General features: G+C 22.5%; 4 protein-coding genes across 4 annotated transcripts; 2 read left to right on the top strand and 2 right to left on the bottom strand.

The window, feature by feature from the left end:
• Positions 1 to 93: 93 nt before the first annotated feature.
• Positions 94 to 3972, top strand: PVVCY_1000350 (serine/threonine protein kinase, putative; the record flags this gene model as incomplete). The annotated part of the gene is made up of 1 exon (XM_008625493.1): positions 94 to 3972. The coding sequence occupies one exon, from the start codon at positions 94 to 96 to the stop codon at positions 3970 to 3972; it is 3879 nt and encodes a 1292-aa protein (XP_008623715.1).
• A 799-nt stretch (positions 3973 to 4771) lies between these two features.
• On the bottom strand, positions 4772 to 7192 carry PVVCY_1000340 (phosphoinositide-binding protein, putative; the record flags this gene model as incomplete). Its single annotated transcript, XM_008625492.1, has 1 exon — positions 4772 to 7192. One exon carries the CDS (start codon positions 7190 to 7192, stop codon positions 4772 to 4774), a length of 2421 nt encoding a protein of 806 aa, XP_008623714.1.
• A 1968-nt stretch (positions 7193 to 9160) lies between these two features.
• Positions 9161 to 14719, bottom strand: PVVCY_1000330 (conserved Plasmodium protein, unknown function; the record flags this gene model as incomplete). Its single annotated transcript, XM_008625491.2, has 1 exon — positions 9161 to 14719. The coding sequence occupies one exon, from the start codon at positions 14717 to 14719 to the stop codon at positions 9161 to 9163; it is 5559 nt and encodes a 1852-aa protein (XP_008623713.2).
• Positions 14720 to 17406: 2687 nt separating this feature from the next.
• PVVCY_1000320 (methyltransferase, putative) lies at positions 17407 to 20796 on the top strand (the record flags this gene model as incomplete). Its single annotated transcript, XM_008625490.1, has 1 exon — positions 17407 to 20796. One exon carries the CDS (start codon positions 17407 to 17409, stop codon positions 20794 to 20796), a length of 3390 nt encoding a protein of 1129 aa, XP_008623712.1.
• Between the last annotated feature and the right edge of the window lie 202 nt (positions 20797 to 20998).

Here is a 20998-nt window from a genome sequence, read left to right as displayed (position 1 = left end):
AAATGATTTATAAGCTTATGATGAAGAATCTTTTTATTGGGCATTTTACAAATCGAATAGACGTTATAAAATAAAAAAATATTCATTGTAAAAATGCATCAATGTTTTTTTTGCAACTACCTTTTCAAATTTGTAAAACGAAAAAAGAAGAAAAAAAAAATAAATAATCAGAAAATTTCAGATGAAAGAGATACAACTGATATAGACGATATATATGATATTATTAATGTGGAAAATGGAACATATTGTAGTGCATTATATCAGGGTACCGATACTACAAATGTCCCAAAGGATGAGGACATTGAAGATAAATGCCTAAATGTGGATACGACTAAAATTACAATAGGTCATAACACTGTGGCATATCAATGCAACCATAATGAAAATAAAGACAATAGCAACAGTAGTACTACATGTACATATAATATTGATCAGAATAATATATGTATGCCTGATAATATAAAACAAATCGAACTATTTAATGAGTGTATTATCAAAATATGTAATAATGATAAACATAAAAAAAATTATTCTTCTATACTTCTTAATATATATACCGATAAAGAAAAAAAACCACATTTAAATCGGAACTTATTAAGAAGAATAAGAAACAAATATTGGAACTATTCTATAGATAGACAATATTTAAAATTTATAAATTATTACAGAATACAAAAAATTAAAAAAGAAATAATACAATTAATTCGTTTTATCAATTTGTATTTATCATCACATTATTGTAAAAGAGCAATTAATTCTCTAATTTGCATCAACAAATATGCAAATGAAGATATTATAACTGATTTGATAAGAAGAAAAAAAGAAAGAAAGACAATAAGAAAAAAAAATAGCACAAAAAATAGTACAAGAAATATTTTTTGGGAAAATACAAATTATAGCGAAATAAATGGCACATATAATAATATACATATGAATAATAATTTTAATGATAAAAATATATTTTCATATTTTAAAAAATCATCAAAATTTATTTCAGTATTTAATAATTTGTATATGCTATTTATTAGTGAAATATGTAAAATCGAACATACAAAAAAATGTATTTACAGTAATCCCAAAATAGACAACAATAAAAATAACTTGATCTATTTATACATATATTTTTTAAAAAATTGTATTAAAATAATAAACAATTTAGAAATGAAAAGAATAAAAAATCGAAGAAAAATACAAAATGAAAAAAATGATAGTAGTCATTATAGTAATATAAATAAATATATGAAAAAAGAAATTTTTAAAAGTAAGTACATAAGAAGTATTATTTATATTTGTAATACATATTTACAAAATATAGAAAATACACTTTTTTATAATATAGCCAAACTAAAAGAATATTATAGCTTTATTAAAAAGTGTGATATAAATATTAATAGAAATAATTATAAAGTTCGATGCAATAAATCATTTGACAAAAGATTATATATAAATAATTATAAAAAGAATAAAACAGAATGTTCCAATTCGAACATAATAATTTATTTATATATCAATGGTGGTGCAATTAATATCGAAAGAAATAATTTAAAAACATATGGTTTGAATTCTTTTATAAAATTAAAGGGTGATAAGTTTTCTCACCTTTTTTTAGAAACAGGGAAGAATAATGAAATAAAATATAACAAGGAAAAAACGGAAGATTGTAAAGAAATAGAAACAATAGAAAAGGATAATGATATATATTATATGGCAGATGATTTGAAAATACAACACGATGATAAACTTAATGAAAGCATGCCTTCTTTGGGTGACATTTTTCGAGTTGATCGAAAAGATACCCATAAGACAACTTTTATATCTTTAAGCACTCAAAGGGATGAACAAATTAGTACCATTAAAAAAATAAAAGAAGAAAAAAATATATATAAACAGAGAAAATATTGTAACATAGCAGGAAAAAATAATAACAAAAATTATAGTTATAATGAAAATGGAAAAAGTCGAAAAGATAAAATATGTAAAAGAATATTATTAACAACAAGTACTAAGAAATATACATATATAAAAAATAAAGATAATAATACAACTCGAGTAAAACCCATAAAATCATGTAGTAAAATTTATCCCACTAAAAAAGAAAATGATAAAATTAGTGAAGCTGAAGAAAATATTAATAGTTTAAATGATGGATCACGATTTTGTAGTATTGATATAAATTTAAAAGAAGTTTCTAAAGTCGAAGAAAATTTTAAAGGGCGGAATACTCAAAACTCTAATTTAGTAAACGAAAGAAATGGCATGGAGACAATTAATAGCTTGGATTGGAACGGATTTAATGTATTTCAAAAAAATAAAAATTCTCAGATATTCGGAAATGAAGATAATTTAAACAATTTGAATAATGAATATAATCGATATTCAAACAAAAATAATTATGAAAATAGTCCTATTAATATATTTATAGACTGTTTGGAAAAATGTGAATATATAAAAAATAATTTTAAATTTATAGAATTAATTAAAGACAATACAATTAATTTTTTATATAAATGTTATGATATAAGAAATAATAAAAATGTAGTTATAAAATGTGTAAATAAAGAAAAGCAATTATCTATTATGAGTTATAACACATATACAAATATATACAAAATTATTAAAAAAATTGATAATGAAAATATAATAAAAATTTATGATGTTTTAGAAAATCAATCACATTTTTTTATTATTATGGAATTATGTGAAGGTACAGATTTAGTCGATTATGTATCAAATGAAAATATACCCTTTGAAAAAATTAAAGATATAATTTTTCAATTATTAAGTGGAATTAGTGTACTACATGATAATTTTATTATTCACCGAGATATTAAATTAGATAATTTAATGTTTAAAGATAAAAATTTTGAAAAGTTAGTCATCATTGATTTTGATATGAGTATATATATTTGTACTAATGACCAAATCTATCCTTGTAAGGGCGATTGTATTTACAATAGTGAAACAAAGGACACATTTTATGATACTAAATTTGATGAAAATGATATGAATATGTGTGATCCTGATCAGACATCTGCAAAAAATATTGGCATTTCTGATAATTTCAATACAGGTTGTTCAGAAAAAAGTAAGAACAACATTTGTAAAGAAGGAAACAATGCAGCTACTTCCAATACATTTACAGATTATGCAAATCAGGGAAAACATGAGAAGGTAGATAAAATGGAAAATCATGATTCGGTAAAGATTAAAAATTCATGCTTATATAAAAATGAACCAGATGTGAATGCTTTAGGGTCAAATAATACATATACAAATAAATTTATACAGAATGATAAAAAAGGTAATAATTGGAATTCATGGGATATTTCAAATTCTTATGACTATATTAAAAATAAAAATAAAACCCATAATAAGAAAAGCACTTCATTAGATTACAACTATATACGGAAAGTTGAGAATAATTTTTTATCCTCAAATACAAGAAATATTGAAAAATCATTTATTAGTAATGAAGATAAAATTATATATAACGATTTGATCATTGGAACTAAAGAATATATGTCTCCGTATTGCCTAAAGGGTATGTATAGTATTAAAACAGATATATATAGTATAGGAGTAACAATTTTTTTAATAATTTTTAAAAGTTTTCCATATTTATTTGACGAAATTTCGATAAATAAATGGGAAGAAGAAATAATTAATAAAAACAAGGAAATAGTTATACCATTTTCCTTTCTATTTCACAATGTCAATTGTACTTATTTTATAAAATTGATGGATTTGCATTTAATAAATAATAATATATATTTTTGCAATGATAGTTGCTTATTAGATGATAATTTAAAAGAAATCGCCAAAATACAGGGAATTAAATTCGATTTTGATAAAATTAAGATAAACCAAAAAAATATTTATCTTGTTGAAATATTAAGGAAGACATTATCCCTTGATGTCTGTGATCAATATAAAAATGTGTCTCAAATTATGGAAAGCCCTTTATTTAATTAGATTTTTTTTACAATCATAATTAATCATATATATTGTAGGAGTTGATGCATCTTATTATAAAGTTAAGAGGTACAGTGAAATTATTTCTATCGTTATTTTTTATTATTATTTTTTTTTGTACAATGTTGCCGAATATACTGGAGAAATAATATATGTAAATATTTAATATAGAGCATAAATATTCCTATCCAGTCCCTATCTTAATATAATGTACATTGGCTGCATTAAGGTTACTACGTGTGTGTGTATACATGTGTAGTTACCTACTTAGGCATGCCATTGTTAACATTATTTCCTTTCTTTTTTGCCTTTCTTTTTTCGTTTTAAGTTTTTAAAATTGGAAAGAGAAATATAATTTTCATCTTTTCCTTTTTGATATTTTAGAATTTTATACCATACTACAGCATGTATATTTTTTGTTCATATTTATACCACTGCTACAAATTAGTAGATTAAATACTCCGATCTTTGGATATAATTATGAAATTCATATATATTTTTTTTGTATTTGATATTTTTGTAAATTTTTTTCATACAATTTTTTTATAAAATTTTTGTATAAACATTTAGAAACATATAATACACCATTTTAAAATAAAAAAAAAATAAAATTTAATTTACTTAATATGTTTTACGTATATATAATGTATACATATAAATGCATTATTTCGTACGTTATGACCGATTTAATTCGGATTAGCGTATGTATATATGCTTTCCTTTGTAATTGGAAAAAAAAAATAAAATGGTGTAAGAAAATCAATAAAATGAAATGTACATACTAAAAAAAAAAATAAAATTATCTAAAAGCTGAAATTAAGTCATCGTCATCATCACTGACATGAACTATATTTTTCCTTAAATTATAAGAGTCGTCATTTTCATTTATATTTGCCATATAGAGAGTTGAATCAGTATTATCAAATTGTATATTGTTTTTAATTGGGGAATAATTATTATTGTAGTTATAGCTCGTTGTGGTTACATGGTTAGTGTTATATGGTATACTATTTTTAGGATTGATATTTTGATCAAAAGTTGGAAGATCAGTATTATGGTCGTATTCCATATTATTACGATCATATTGGGTCGAATATATATTATAATTTTTTATTTCATTTTCTGGTGTTATATAATTATTTTTATTTTCAGTAGAAATATAATCATATGAAGAAGGGTCATTTTGTGAAATATATTTTAAACTGTCCATTTTTGAAGAGTTATTTATATCCTTATTATAGTAATGGTCATTAAACCCTTGTTTATCATAACTATCTCTACTATTGTTAAAGTTTTTTTTTTCATTTTTATTTGTAATTATACAAACATCCAAATTAGTAACATCTGAAGTTAATTCGTTTAACGAATTTGTACTTTGGTCATAAAAAATATTACTTTGAGATGATTTCATAATATTTTCTTTTGTCGAGCCATTATAATTAACTAAATTTTTTTTATAATTCGATGTATCGTATACATTATATTCATGTTTTTTATTTGCTTCCTCTAAAAGATTATCAATTGATCTTGAATCGCTTTGGGTACTACAATAACCACAATTACTATTATTATCACTTTCATCAAAATGAAATTGATTTTGTTCAAACTTATCATTGTTTCTATTTTTATTATATTCTCTATAATTTTCTTGTGTATATTTTGTTTTATAATTTTTTTGTGGTTTCCATACTTCAAAATTATCTATATCATTTTTCCAAATTTTTAAATTTCCGCTATTTCCCCCTGATAGTAATAATTCTGAGTTGTACATAAATTTTAAAAAGTAAACTCCATTTGAATGTGCATGAAATGAGGAAATTATCAATCCAGTTGTTATTGACCAAATAACAATTGCATCTTCATATCCTGCATATAATATCTTTTTATCTTTATTAACACTTAAAGATAAAACACGATTATCGTATAATAATGGGGGTATATATTGTGCACACATATTATTGTCAATAACTAGTTTTGTAATATTTTTCGGTTCATTTTTATTATAATTATTTATAGTATATGGATCGTTTCGATTGTTTTCCATAGACATAGTACCCTGTGGTGCATTAATCATATTGTCTTTGTTGGCATTCCCCATTTTCTGCTCATCACTTATTTCAACACTATTTGTGGAAATGACTTCATTAACATATTGATAATTGTAACAGGCAATTACATTATCATAACCAATAAACATGTATTTTTCAGTATTAGTAAAACACTTAATTTTATATCCGTTTTTTAACTTTTTTGTATCTAAATAGATAGGAGGATTAAAACTCATATTATATATAAAAAATAAGGAATTATCTGTACCAATAACAAGATTATTATATTGAAACAAATGACAAGTAGTTATTTTATCATTATCTAATCTTTTATTACATCTTCCACCACTTAATATTTTATAGTCACATAAATCGATTATTCTAAAAGCATTATCATATCCACATGTACAAAAAAAATTATCATTTATCGAAGACATTTTTAAAATAGTATCATTATGACAAGGAATACTTTTGATATAAGTTAAAATTAATAATTCTAAATTTAGTTTATATATATGTATTTTTCCATCATCCCCTGAAATAATAGCTTCATTATTTTTTTCTGACCATATAATATTTCTTGCTTTATATATAGTTTGTTCTTTATGTGTTTCAACAAATGTTGAAGTAAGATCATTATTATATGTAAATACTTTAATCTCTCCAATCATATCAGGTTCGATTATTGACCATAGTTTTCCTAATTTACTAAAATTACTCTTGTCTTCATATACGCATATTATAAAATGATTTTTTTCATTAATATATAAATCACTTAAGGAATATTTTTGAGGACCCACACTATTTAATAATTTGGTTTTAACAATATCTATTGATAAATTTATTTTGTCATAAAATAAAATAAAATTTAAAAAGGTTGCACAACATCTTATATCCGCTCTAATAAATAAATCTTGGATATAATTATTCAATATTCTTTTTCTATAATTTATATATTCATGATTATTATAAGACACTAACTTTTTTTTTGGTAAATTTGGTAAAGCTGAGAATCCCAAATGCATTAATTCACAATGCAAATTTTCAAATTCACTGTACCTTCGACTTACTTCATATTTAAGATCTTTGTAGTTAACTAAAATTATGTAATAAATTTTATCATCTCTGCTATCTACTCTGTTTATGGAAATATTAAAATGTTCTAATTCCATACTTGCGAAAGACAAAGATAAAAAAAGAATACCATATATATTTATATTTTATACCTTCCCAGTACGTTATTTTTATTATTATTCTGTATTTTGCTATTATTTAATATTAACTAATTTCAATGCTAGATTGATTGATTTGTTTATTTTTTTTTTCTGTCCTGCATTTAGTATATATCATCAAATATTAGTAAGTTAGAACAAAAACAATAAAAAGCTTTTTCATCATATTTAATTCATAGCAGCCATTTGAAAATATAATTCAAGCGCATAGCTGTTACAAAAAGAAAAATATTTTACAAATAAAATTATAATGATATTAAAACGAAAAAAATATAGAAATATGTAAAAGGAAAAACAAAATAAAATAACGAAATTGTAATCATAAAAAATGTATTTTTATAATGATACGAAGAATATTTGATTAAAAAAAAAATTGTGTAACTATTTTGTTATTAATTATAAAAATATTTATTAAAAATATAATTTATTCCCAAGAGTATGTATTGAAATTGAAAGAATAATAATAAAAAAAAAAATATATTAAAATATATAACATGAATAATATTGTACAAATATAAAAAAATATATATATATTTCCTATTCATTAATCTTTCATGTATTTATATTGATTAATATTATATGACATTTTAATATAATAAAATTAAAGGTGAAAAAAAATATATCACAAAATTTAAATAGATTATATTCTTTGATACACAAAATAAAAAAGTATGCATTGTGTATTTTAAAACAAATAAATGCTGAGGATAATAAGTATTTTCAAACTATTATATAGATATAATGTTTAATTACTAAAATACTATACAAAAAATTCATAAATGGATATAAAAATAACTTTTATTTTTTATTAATTTAACATACTTTGGAAAAAAAATGGTATAAACATTATCATTAGGAAGTTAAAGTTCTGATTATGCATTAATAAATTATCATAATTTATATTTTATTTTCTGTTCTAATATACATATATGTAAGTATTTATATATAAAGGCGTAGAAAATACATGTAATATGCCGCAAAAAAAGGTATACTTAAAAATTGTGTGCAAATGAAATTTACTTCAACTTTTGTACGTAGTTATAAAAATAATCTGCCTAGTGGGTTGTGTTGACACGCTTATGCTCATTTTTATTTTCATATAGGTTTTGAAATTATATATAGTTTAAAGATATACAAAGCTCAAAAATAAATTTATTTGTGCATGTTTCATACGAATTATAATACTATTGTTATGACCGATATTTATGTTCCTCATTTATTATATATAACTTTAAGAAAATATTAAAATGTCCATTTTTGATCATAATAAAAAAACGGACAAATGACTTACATAAAAGTTTTATAGAACAATGGAATACTTGTGTTGTAACAATTACGATCGAGTAATTTTATTATTTTTTTATTTTTTAAAATTCGGTCTTTTAATAGTTTTTTAAAATAAAAAAATCAATAAATAATAACAATAATATATATTATTCACATAAAAAATTATATGACAATATATATGCATATATATATATTAATGTTAAGAAAGTAAAATGGGTTTCCATAATAAAAAATATAAATATAAGACAATAACGTAAGAGCAATGCAATATACATACTCTTAATTACTATAATTTGCATTTAAATAATATCCAGAAAAAAAGATATAGTATATAAAACAAACAAATGAATCATAAAATAGGGATAATAATGTACAGTGTAAAAAAGTTCTTAACAACGCAAATAAAATATGATCATATATTTTAAAATTCATTTACAATATGGTTATTGAATTATGCTTTGTTTATAATGTTAATATTGTTTCAAGAATTTATATGCACACATAAATATGTTTTAACCGTTTACAATTTGTCATAACTACTATAATTTTACAACATTTACTTTCATCAATTTTTGAACTCTTTGAACGCATTCATAGTGTTACATATATATGTTTTTTTGCTTATGTGTTTTTATTTTTTTTTTTTTTTTTTTTATTTTTATTGTTTTTAGAATTTTTTGTGTTTGATACATTTGAGATTTTCTCTTCACTGATTAAGGTTTCTGTTTTTTCGAAGCTCATGTCTTGTGGGTTTTCTTTATTTTCTAAATTATCCTCTATAGGTTTTTCGTTGTTTTTGTTTTCAGATTCAATATTATCAACGACAATTTCACTTTTTTCCTTATCTTCTTTGAGTTCTACATTTTTCAATGAATCTTTTGAATTATCAATTTCGTTATTTAGGTTAGACTCTTTTTCTTCATTCAAATTTTCATCCACTTTGCTTATCTTTTCATTTATATTGTCAGTTTTTTCTTTTATTTCATTCTTTACTAAAATACCAGATTCATCCTTATTGTTCGAATTGGTTGAAGATACATTTAACACATCATTACTAGTTTCTTCAATTTTATTACTAGATAAAATTTTGCCAATTAATCCTGTATAAACTTCAACATTTGAATTTGTTTTTTCATCATCTTTAATATCCTCTATTTTCGAAGCTTGATTTATTTTATTCGAATCATTTATCATTAAACTAAAAAAAGAAGAATTAGATATAGGTTCTAAAATTTGGTCAATATTAGATATAGGCTCTAAAATTTGGTCAATATTAGATATAGGCTCTAAAATTTGGTCAATATTAGATATAGGCTCTAAAATTTGGTCAATATTAGATATAGTGTTATTTATTTCATTATCATACGAATCTAATTCTGACTCTTTTTCTGGAAAAATAGTTTCCCCCTCAGTTTTTTCAAAACCTTTATTCATAGATTTTTTTGTCTCTCCATTTTTTTCTTTTATTTCGTTACTTTTTGGATCTTGGTGTTTTGTTTTGTCATTCAATTTAATTAAACTTGTCGAATCTTTATTATTATTATTTTTTTCAACAGTTTCAACCTTATTTGTGTCTTCATTTTTACTAGATCCAGTTGAATCGTTAATGGTTGGTTTCTTTTTTTGATTCAAATTTCCTAAGAAAAATGGAAATGATACTTTATCATCCTCCTTTTTATCGGTTGTTACATTTGTATTTTTTTCATTTGGATTAGGATTTATAATATCTAAGTTTATATTTTTTTTCGGTAACTCTGTAACATCGGTTATTTTTATATTAATATTATGATTGTTATTAAATTCCTGATTGTGAGTTTTATCATTTTCTATATCATTATTACTAGATACTTGTGCATCCTTTATTTCATCAGTTTTGGAAAATGTATTGAAAGTAGGCTCATCAATTTTTGGTGCCGATTCTATTTTATTTTCATTATTTTTTTTTGGAGTCAAACCTGATCCAATAATACAACTATTTGATCCCATTTTATTTGCATCTATATCATCAGGCTTATTAGTCAAATTTAGTGTTGAATCTTTTTTGTTTTGTTGGATTTTTGTGGTGTCGGGAGTATCAAATTTGGTAAAGAAGGGTGTTAAATTTTTAGAGACATCAGAGGAAGGAATTTTATCTGTTTTTTTTAAATCAACTTTATTGTCTTTCTCGATGTGTTCGTTGTCATCATGTTTAATTTTGCTATTTATATCCTTAGTTTCTTTGCCATTATTTTTAAGTTTATCATTTTTGATGTAATAATTATCATATATATTTGTTTTTAAAATTGTTAAGGGCTTGTCTTCTGTGTTATGTGATGGTAATTTATTGTCCTTCGTAATGGCATTAGAACTTATTTTTTTAATTGAAGAATCATTTGAACTGATTTTAGATACATTAAATAAAAGATTAGAATTATTTATTTCTAGTAAATTTTTATTGTTTTTTTTATTAAAAACATTTAATTCGTTATTATTTTCTGGTTTGTTTTTATTATTGTTTAATGATCTATCTTTTTTAAGATTTTCAAAAAAGGATTTTCTTTGTTTAAATAATGAATTCGAATTTGAAGGTTCATTTGGATTTACAGAATTAACATTGGGAACCTCATTGCTTTTATTTTCATTGTTAAGATCAAGCCATTTATTAATTCGAGTTTTACTGTTACTACTGATCTTAACACTTGCATTATTATTGCTGTTACTGCGATTTTTACTAGCTACGAAATACGAAGAATCAGTACAATTATTGGATTGTGATGCGCCTAATAATGTATTACATGTTTTAATATTAAGAGAATTACTGTTAAATCCATTTGAGTTACCAAATGCATCATTATAAGGCTTAATATAATTTTCTGTATTATTATCCAAATAATTACTTACTGGGTGGCTGCCTAAGTTACTAGAAAATATGGCTTCATTTTTATTACTTCCATTGCTGTATAATAAAAAATTATGTGTATTTTGAGAAACCTTATTTACATCATTTTCAAAATTAAAATCTTCAACATGTTCGCTATTCAAATTTGAATTTATAACACTATTACTATTTTCTACATTTTTTAAATTGATTAAGAATGTTTCATTTTCTACTTTTTTTTTATAATTATTTGATACATGTTTTTTTAAGGAGGGATTATTATTACTTTTGTCACTCTTTTTATCCTCTTCATCTTGTATGAGCAAATGTTTCTTATTGTTCTTATCATTTACAACAGGCTCATTTAATATGGAACTTTTTAAAAGGTTGTCTTGAAGAATATTATTGCTTTTGCTAAATGGGGCTTTACTTTTATTTGATGGGTATTCATCGTTTTTCATTTCCAATTTAGTGATCTTTATTTCTTCTTTTATTTCTTTACTTATATTTTTATCCTCTGTTTCTAACACCTTTTTATCTTCAATTATTTCTTCGTTTTTCTTTTTTTGATCCATTTCATCATTATGGTTTTCTTCCTTAATTTCTTTTGTTTCGTTCTCTGTCTCCTGTTTTATTTCAGGCTCAGCGATTTTTTCATCACTTACTTGTTCTGCTTCTTTTTCTTTTTCAATTTCTTCATTTTTTTCTAGTTCTTCGGCTTTTTTCACCTCTTCCACTTTTCCCATTTCCTTCATCTCTTTTTCTTTTTCAACTTCTTCAATTTCTTTCACTTCTTCATTTTTTTCTATTTCTTCGGGTTTTTTCACCTCTTTAATTTTTTCTATTTCTTCATCTTTTTTCACTTTTTCCATTTCCTTCACTTCTTCAATTTTTTCCACCTCTTCAATTTTGTCCACTTCTACTTTTTCGCTCTCCTTTTGGATGCTCTTCGGACTCGATGAATTAATTGTATTACTCGAATTATCTGGACATGGTAAAGAATCACCAAAAGATAAATTTTTATTAGTTTCACATGAATTGTTTATTGTTGAATCTTCAGTAGAATCTACGATTTTGGGTTGCGGCAAGATTTTCGCATCATTTTCATTAATTAATTTAGTTTCATTTTTATTCAAAGTGGTAAATTCTTCTATTTTTTTATTTTTTATCAATGTCTTATTTTTTTCCTTTAAAACATTTTCACATTCTTTGGTATTTTTTTCTTTTATTTTACATTCTTCTTTTTGTTCTTTATTTATTTCTGTTGTCTTTTTCATATCAATACTAGTATTTCTTTTTTTATCATGATTCTTTATTTTTTCAGATAAATTTTTTACATTTAATATATTTTTTTCGTCATCATTATTTATTTTTTCCTTCTTTTCCTCTGTAAAATTTATATCACTAATATTTTTTTTTAATGTATTCATATTTGTAACTAACTTGGTTTTATTAACTATAGGTTTTTTTCGATCAGCTGTATTCGAGCTTTCCTTTATTGAGGCACAATCATTTATAACATTTTTATTATGATTTATAATTTGGTGTGTATTATTAATAGTAGTAGTAATAACTGGTAGAGCAGTAACATTTACTGGTGTTTTATTAACTTTTAAAATTGTTTGCGATTGCCCCATTTTTACATCCTTTAAGGTATCATTTGCTAATGATTCATTTTTTTGTTTTTGCTCTAAAGATATACTATCCTTAGTATCTTTCTTTGATTTTTTTGTAGATGTAAAATAATCAGGGGTTATATTTATAATTTTATTCTGATCATATGTTTCCTTTTGTTTATTATCATTTTCATCAATATTAATCATTATATCTTCTTGTTTCTTTACCAAAACAGAAGTAGCTAATTCCAATTTTGATCCTTTATCTTTGTCATGTTTCATTGTTTTCTCAATTTTTTCGATTTTATTTCCCCCTTCATTTTGTACAAAGTTGCTTGACAAACTTCTATGTCTCTCTTTGTGCGTTAAATTTTTGTTCGATGAAACTTTTCTTTTATTACTTTTTTTTGCTTCAATTTGCTTATTTTGATTCATTTCTTTATGATTGTTTTTTGTATTTTTTTTTTCTTCAGATGATTTTTGAATATCTTTTGCTGGTTCGATATATGAACCCTCAGTTATTTCCTGTGATTCATCATTTTTTTTAATAAATTTATCGATTATTACATTTTCTTCTTCTTTATTTTTTACTGCTTTAGAGTCTTTTTTATTTGAATCTTTTTCTATATCATTTTTTTTATCCTCATTTTTGTTAGATACATTTTCATGCTCAGAAGGCATCAATGTTTTTGTTACCGATTTTTTATAAGTATCAACAATAGTAATTTCTTTAGAATTTAAATTATATTTATTGGTATTTGAACCTTTTCGAAGATTTTCTTCATTTTTAATATATGACAATGAACTAACATTTTTTGAAGTATCAAGGTTTTGGTTGTTTGATATATCTACATTGGAAATGTCTTTTTGTTCACATACATTATTCAATATGATTTTATTTTCACATATATCCTGTTCATGTGGTATATTTTGAAAACTGATAGAACTTTCTTGTGTATTTTGTTCTAATGGAAATTTATAAGTCAAATTATATTTATCTCTTTCCTCAATTTGATCATTTTCATTTGATGCGTCTTTTTTATTTACTTTAGCTTCTTTATTTATTTTTTCAGTTTTATTTTTCTTATTATTGGATCCATGTTTTTTTTCGTATTTTTTAATTCCAGAATGAACAAAACTCAAATCTTCACTTATATCATTATATGATATGGAACTAATCTTTGTTACATTTTTATTTTTTTGATAATAATCATCTTCAAGACTTAAAGAATATTGATTATTATCATCTTCATCAGTGGAATAATCTGTTTTCTTTTCTATACATATATATTTTTTATCTTTATAATTAGTTAAATAATATTTATAATTTTTGTCATATGTGGTTAATTGGTTGTTCTCCAAATCTATTTGTAAAAATAAAAGGTTTTCTTTGGATTCTTTATTTTGATTTTCATTAATTAGTACTTTTAGCGCTCTTAATCGTCTTTCTATATATCCTTTTTTCCTTTTTTTAATGCATATATAAATGATAGAAGAGAATAATTCTAATACAAATAATGGAATGAGAGAGCAAAATAGAGAAGATATAAAGCTATCATAAAAATGATTAAATATATAATCAATCTGTACTATACCAAAAAATGATAAACCTATTGACGATAATATAGAGAATAATACTACTATATATAATAACAAGCTTGTAAATGTATTAACAACTAATGCATATAACGATATTGCTGTTGACATAAAAAATATAAAAAATAGTACTATTTGATAATACAAAAATAATAATATACAAAAAAGTGTTTTTATTCCAAGTACAAATACTAAAAATGTGAAATTTATTCTTGCCCAATTTTTTTTTTTCGAAAAAGAAAACCGGGTGCTTTCAATATCTTCGCTTTTCGCCATTTTTATTTCAATATGTAATTAATTATTATCTTTAAACAAATTGTATATACTCTTAAAAAAAAGACACATGAATGAATGGATATATATGGGCATACAAATATGCTATACGAAAATATCCATGCATGAACATATGTACACACACTACAAAAAAACACAAAATAAATATAGCAACAATAAGCAGTATTACTATTTAAAAAATGTATTGCTTTGCTAAATTGTATTTCCTTACATATATTTAACAAATAATGTAAATATTTATGTGGTTATTTTACAAATAAAATATAAAACTAATTATTTTTTACAACTATTTAACAAAATGAAAAAGAATTATAATTTATCATGAATATTCCCATTGTTATTATATATTAACATAAAATTGAAAATATAAAAATACTGCAAAGGGAGAAATACTATAAAGAGGAATACAATACTACAAAGTGGTGAGTGTGTAAAAAAATAATAATATAAATAAAATTAAATGAGACATACAATATATGTAAAATAGAGCAAAAGAAAATGAAGTATACTAAACATTCGCAAATATATTTTAACTAAAAAATATATAAATATTTTTTTATGGATATTATGCATTTTTGCCTCCAATATATATACAATTAATGTATATATTTTTTTATAAAAAAATAAGAATATATGTCTATGATAGTAGTCGATCTAAATTATAAATATACAACAATTTCAGACTGAATTGTTCTGTTACACAATATATAATAATATATACATTATTTATGTGTATAATTTATAATTTTTTATTTTTTTTTGGTTGCATTAATTTTACGGATATTTTCAAAAATACCCATTTATTGTATATCCTTTCTTTATTTTTCTCTTAACAAATTTAATAGATTTTATAATTAACAAATTAGTAATTATCGAATTTGCCATTATGTGACAATATTCTTTATTTTGTTTATATATTTGTATTTTTATTATTTATTAAAAAAACAAGTGGAATAATAAAACAAATATTTTAAATTTATAAGTAATTATTTATGCATGTGCATTATCGTTGTGCAATTACACTTGTAACGAAATAGCACTTAAAATTTTTTATATTAAACTAGGAACAGTGATACAGAATAATACTACTATTATTTCTCTCCTTTATTTAATCGTATACCTATTCAATAACTTACTTAATCATTGGTTTTTTTATCATTATTTTATTTTATGTTAATATATCCTATTTAGTATTTTGCAACCGCTATTTTATGTTTAAAGGTTTTTTTTATCGTGAACAGAAATATAAATTATATGTATAAGGTTTTAATAACATTCAAAAAAGAAAGCACCACGAAAAAATATACAAGAAATTAGGTACAACAAATGCTCAAGTATAAATATATTGAAATATTTATATACTTTTAGATTTTCCACAATAAGCCAAAAAGTTCAAATAAATTTATTTAAATCCTTATTGTAGATATAAATGATTTTTTATGTCTCTTCTGTTTGCATAATAAGTTAGACAATATCTATAATACATTGATCATGTAAAAAGTTGTTTAATTGTTTTTTTCCACATAATTGAGATGTTACCTTAAAACTTAAACTATAATTTTTATATATACACATATATGTGGAATGTATAGAATAAACGATGGTGTATTAATTTATTAATATATTTTATTCTATATTCATAATATTATATACTATTCATTAAAATGTTAAGTATAATATAAAGAATCTACATTTTCCATAAAAATTGGCTCATATTATATATATGTAATACTCTCCAAATTACTAATTTTTATTATTTGGATGTAAATATAAGTAACCATGTTATATAACATATTATGTGGAATTTTTACTAAAAAAAGTTCAAACATTAATATTATATATATTATTATATTTTATTTTATACTGTCAATGATGTATACAACAAATACTATGATATTTCTACCTTTAGCATTTTGTTTTTTATTTAAAAAAATATTATAGTAATCCTTAGTGAAACACTATTTTCCACTAACGAAGTAAAAATTTAATATATTTTTAAACCCTATAATATTTTGAATAATTTTTTATATGAAATAAATACTTTAATAAAAATTGCTAAACAAAATAAACAACAAATATCTATGAGAAAAAAGGTGCGATCTTCATATGGCTATAAGGGAATGGGATAATAATATTTTTTTAATATTCATAGGCTTTTTCGGCGACAGTATATATATAACATGTTATATATTTTTTTAAACTGATAATGCATATTTTTTTGAATATAAATAAATATTTACTTTTTGTTTATTTATATAATATGCTGAAATGATGTTTTTGAAAATTGTAAAAATTTGAATAAGTTTATGTAAATTTTGAAAAGAGAACAAATAAGAAAATAATTTTATTATAAATAAAAAGATTATATATATGTATGAGAAATTAAATACTAACTTAACGATATAGTGATACATTTGTGCTAAGTCAGAAACATCTGTAAAATTAAATTTTTTATAAAACGCTATATATATGTATATATATAATTTGAAAGGTATATAGAAAAGATGGAAGAAGAAGGAAGAAAGGATGTAACTCATTATGAAAGTAATAATATCCTTGAAAAAAACGACAAATTTTTTAATTATTATATAGGGCAGAATATAATTAACGAAAATGAGATTGATGAATTTATGGAAATTATAAATAAAGAATTGCCAATTACTTTTAGGGTTTTAAAGAATAATAAATTTAACAATTTTATTCATGAAAATATACAAAAAAAGTTAGAAGGTATATGCAAAAATAACTACTCTATAACACAATTAAATGAAGATGATCATATATATGAAATATATTTAACAAGATCACAAATAAAGAAAGATGAAAATTATAAAAATTTATATAATTACTTAATAAATTTAAATGAAAGTGGATATATATTCAGACAGGAACTAGTAAGTATGTTACCTGTTCTATTTTTGAAATTGCAAGAAAACTTTTTTGTTTTAGACATGTGTGCTGCTCCTGGGTCAAAAACGGCACAAATAGTTGATTATATGCATTTAATCGCTAATAAAAAAATTAAAAATGATTTAATAAATAAATTTATTCAAGATAACCACGGAAAATTGTATAAGCATATTGGGCAAGTGTGTGGTGAGAGTAGTGAACATATTGAAAATAATGAAGACAAAAATAGTGAGCATAATGAAGATAAAAATAGTGAAAATAATGAAGATAAAAATAGTGAAAATATTGAAAACATTGAAAATATAGATAGTGAAAATAATGAAGATAAAAATAATCCCACTTCAGTGATAAACGAAAGCACTGATACTTTCCATAGTGCAATGGAAACCCCAAAGAAAGAAAATACTGTTCAAGATCCAGTAATTGAAGAAAATGAAATTAAAGATAATAAAGATAAGGAAGAAGACATATACAAAACTTACTATAATATATTAGAAAACAATTTGTATGATGATGAATTTTTTAAATATATTTTAAATGCGGATCATAATTTATATAATGATTATAAAAAGTTAATATCAAATAGTAACCCTACAGGGGTTGTTGTTGCAAATGATGCAAATTTTAAAAGATGTTGTATGTTATTTCATCGTTTAAAAAATATACATAGTAATTGTTTAATTGTAACAAATAACAATGCAGTTAGTTTTCCATATTTATATTTGAAAAATAAAATAGATAATAGTTTCGAGAAAATATATTTTGATTCAGTTTTATGTGATGTACCATGTAGTGGTGATGGGACATTACGTAAAGATCGAAATATATGGATAAACTGGAATCCGTTAAATGCTTATAATTTATTTCAATTGCAAGTTAATATTTTAAAAAGATCAATCGAATTAGTAAAAGAAGGAGGTTATGTTATATATAGTACTTGCTCATTAAATCCTATTGAAAATGAAGCAGTTATATGTGAAGTATTTAATTTGGTAAGCAATAATGAATCTTTAAAATTAATTAACTTTGAAAATGAATTAGTTAAAAAATTAAATTATAGAGAAGGATTAACAGAATGGAAACTATTAATAGATGACAAATGGTTTAATACTTATGATGAATTTATTGATTATTTAAAAGATATTCAACCTGAAAAATTTAAAAAAATATATGAAAAAATAAAAAATGGTATGTTTACACCTAATAAAGAGTTTGTGGATAAAATTAATTTAAAATATGTTAAAAGGTTTTTTCCACATCATTATAATGCTGGCGGTTTTTTTATCGCCTTAATTGAAAAATGTGAACAAGTTCAATGGAAAGAAAGAAGTAAAAATGATGTGATAAAAAATATTTTAAAGGCAAAAGGATGTGATTTAAATGAATTGGAAAAAGAGGCAACAATTCGTAGGTATAAAAATAAAAAATCCAAAAAAAAACGAAACAAAAAAAAAAAAGAAAATGAAAAGGATAAAACAAACAAAAGCATGGATATTTCTGAGTCTGCCGAAAAAGAACATAATGATATAATTCCCCACAATGTGAATATACAATCAGAAAAACAAATTATAGGAAACGATGAAATAACTAAAAGTTATAATATGGTAGGTAGTGACGAATTTATGAACGATTATAATATGGTAAATCATTTTGATATTGTTAAAAACAACAAAAATGGAGATGTGGATGAAATAACTAATAGCTATAATGTAATAGAAAGTAGCAACATATTAAGGATGAACCTTCTGACTCAAAACTCGGGTTCCTCAGGATATGATATCATAGAATTGATAAATAAAAAGAGTGAAGAACAATTGAACAATTACATAGAAGGTAATGCTACCAATGAAAATGTAAATGAAACAAGCTTTGAAGAAATGGAAAAAAATGAGGAAGAAAAGAAGGAAGAAAGCGAAGAAGAAGAAGAAGAAGAATGGGAAGAAGTTGGAAAAATAGAAGACGTGGAAAAGGTTGAAGAAGAGAAGGAAATATCATTAGATATAGATAAGGAACGATATACAAATTACGAATACAAAGATGAATTTAATTTATGTGTTGGTTCTGAACGATTGAAAAAACAACAGGAATATATAGCCCTAGATTATTACGAAAGTTTATTAAAATCAAATGATTTATTAAATAAAATAAAAACATATTTTAATTTAAATGATGAATTTTTATCAATAAAAGATAATTTATATATTCATTTGAAAGATGATAATAATTCTAGTAAGTTAGGAATTAATGACAGAATAAATTCGAATATTAAAAAAATAAATTTTGTTAGTAGCAATACTAGAGATGTTTTGGAAAGTTATACCAAAATAAAATTAAAAATTATTAGTGCAGGAATAACAGTAATTCAAGTGGATAAAAATAAAAAAAATAATGTAGAGAATTATTATAGGATTAATTATAGTGGATGTATAAATTTTATGAATTTTTTTAAAAATATAGATGATTTTTTATTAAATACAGAATGTAGGCAAGATATTATTAAAAACTTTTTTTCTACTGTTTATGAAAATAAGGAAAGAGTATTCGATTTTGATGCATATATGAATAAATTAATAGGCGAAAGAAAAAGTGTGATGCAAAAATCTAATTCAAATAAAAATGGAAAGGAAACACAAAATGAATTAAATGAGAACATATTATGTAAAAAAGAAAGTGAACATGTTGCTCAAGAAAACAAATTTACAACTGATATGGAAAAAAATAACACAGTTGGTGATACAAATATTGTATGGGTCAAAAGTGATGTCATATTGGATTTAATAAAAGTAGATAAATCAAAAATAAATAGCATAACTAATGAAACAATAAAACAAACTGAACGACTAAATAAATATTCACCTAATGTATTATTGACCCTAAATAAAAATAAACAAATTTTAGCTATTCCATCGAACAAAGGAAATATTTATGTGGACATTACAATTGATAAAAATTCCATTATGATGCTTCCCTACGTATTAAACTAAAATTTGAGGAATGTTTCCCCTGGGTTATGCACACATTTTATATATGGATATGTCCTCATGACATTTACACATGTACTTTTTTTACAATAAAATTGTCATATTTTAAAAGAAAAATATTTTCGATAATATGGCTAACATATAAATATTATAATTTTTTAATTTGTTTTTGTTTTGTCAATTTTGTAAAAAATGTTGAATATAA

This window comes from Plasmodium vinckei (genome assembly GCF_900681995.1).
Source record: "Plasmodium vinckei vinckei genome assembly, chromosome: PVVCY_10".
In the NCBI taxonomy this organism is placed as follows: Eukaryota; Apicomplexa; class Aconoidasida; order Haemosporida; family Plasmodiidae; genus Plasmodium; species Plasmodium vinckei.
Note: the sequence above shows the minus strand (reverse complement) of the source record. Positions and strands in the feature narration are given on the sequence as shown.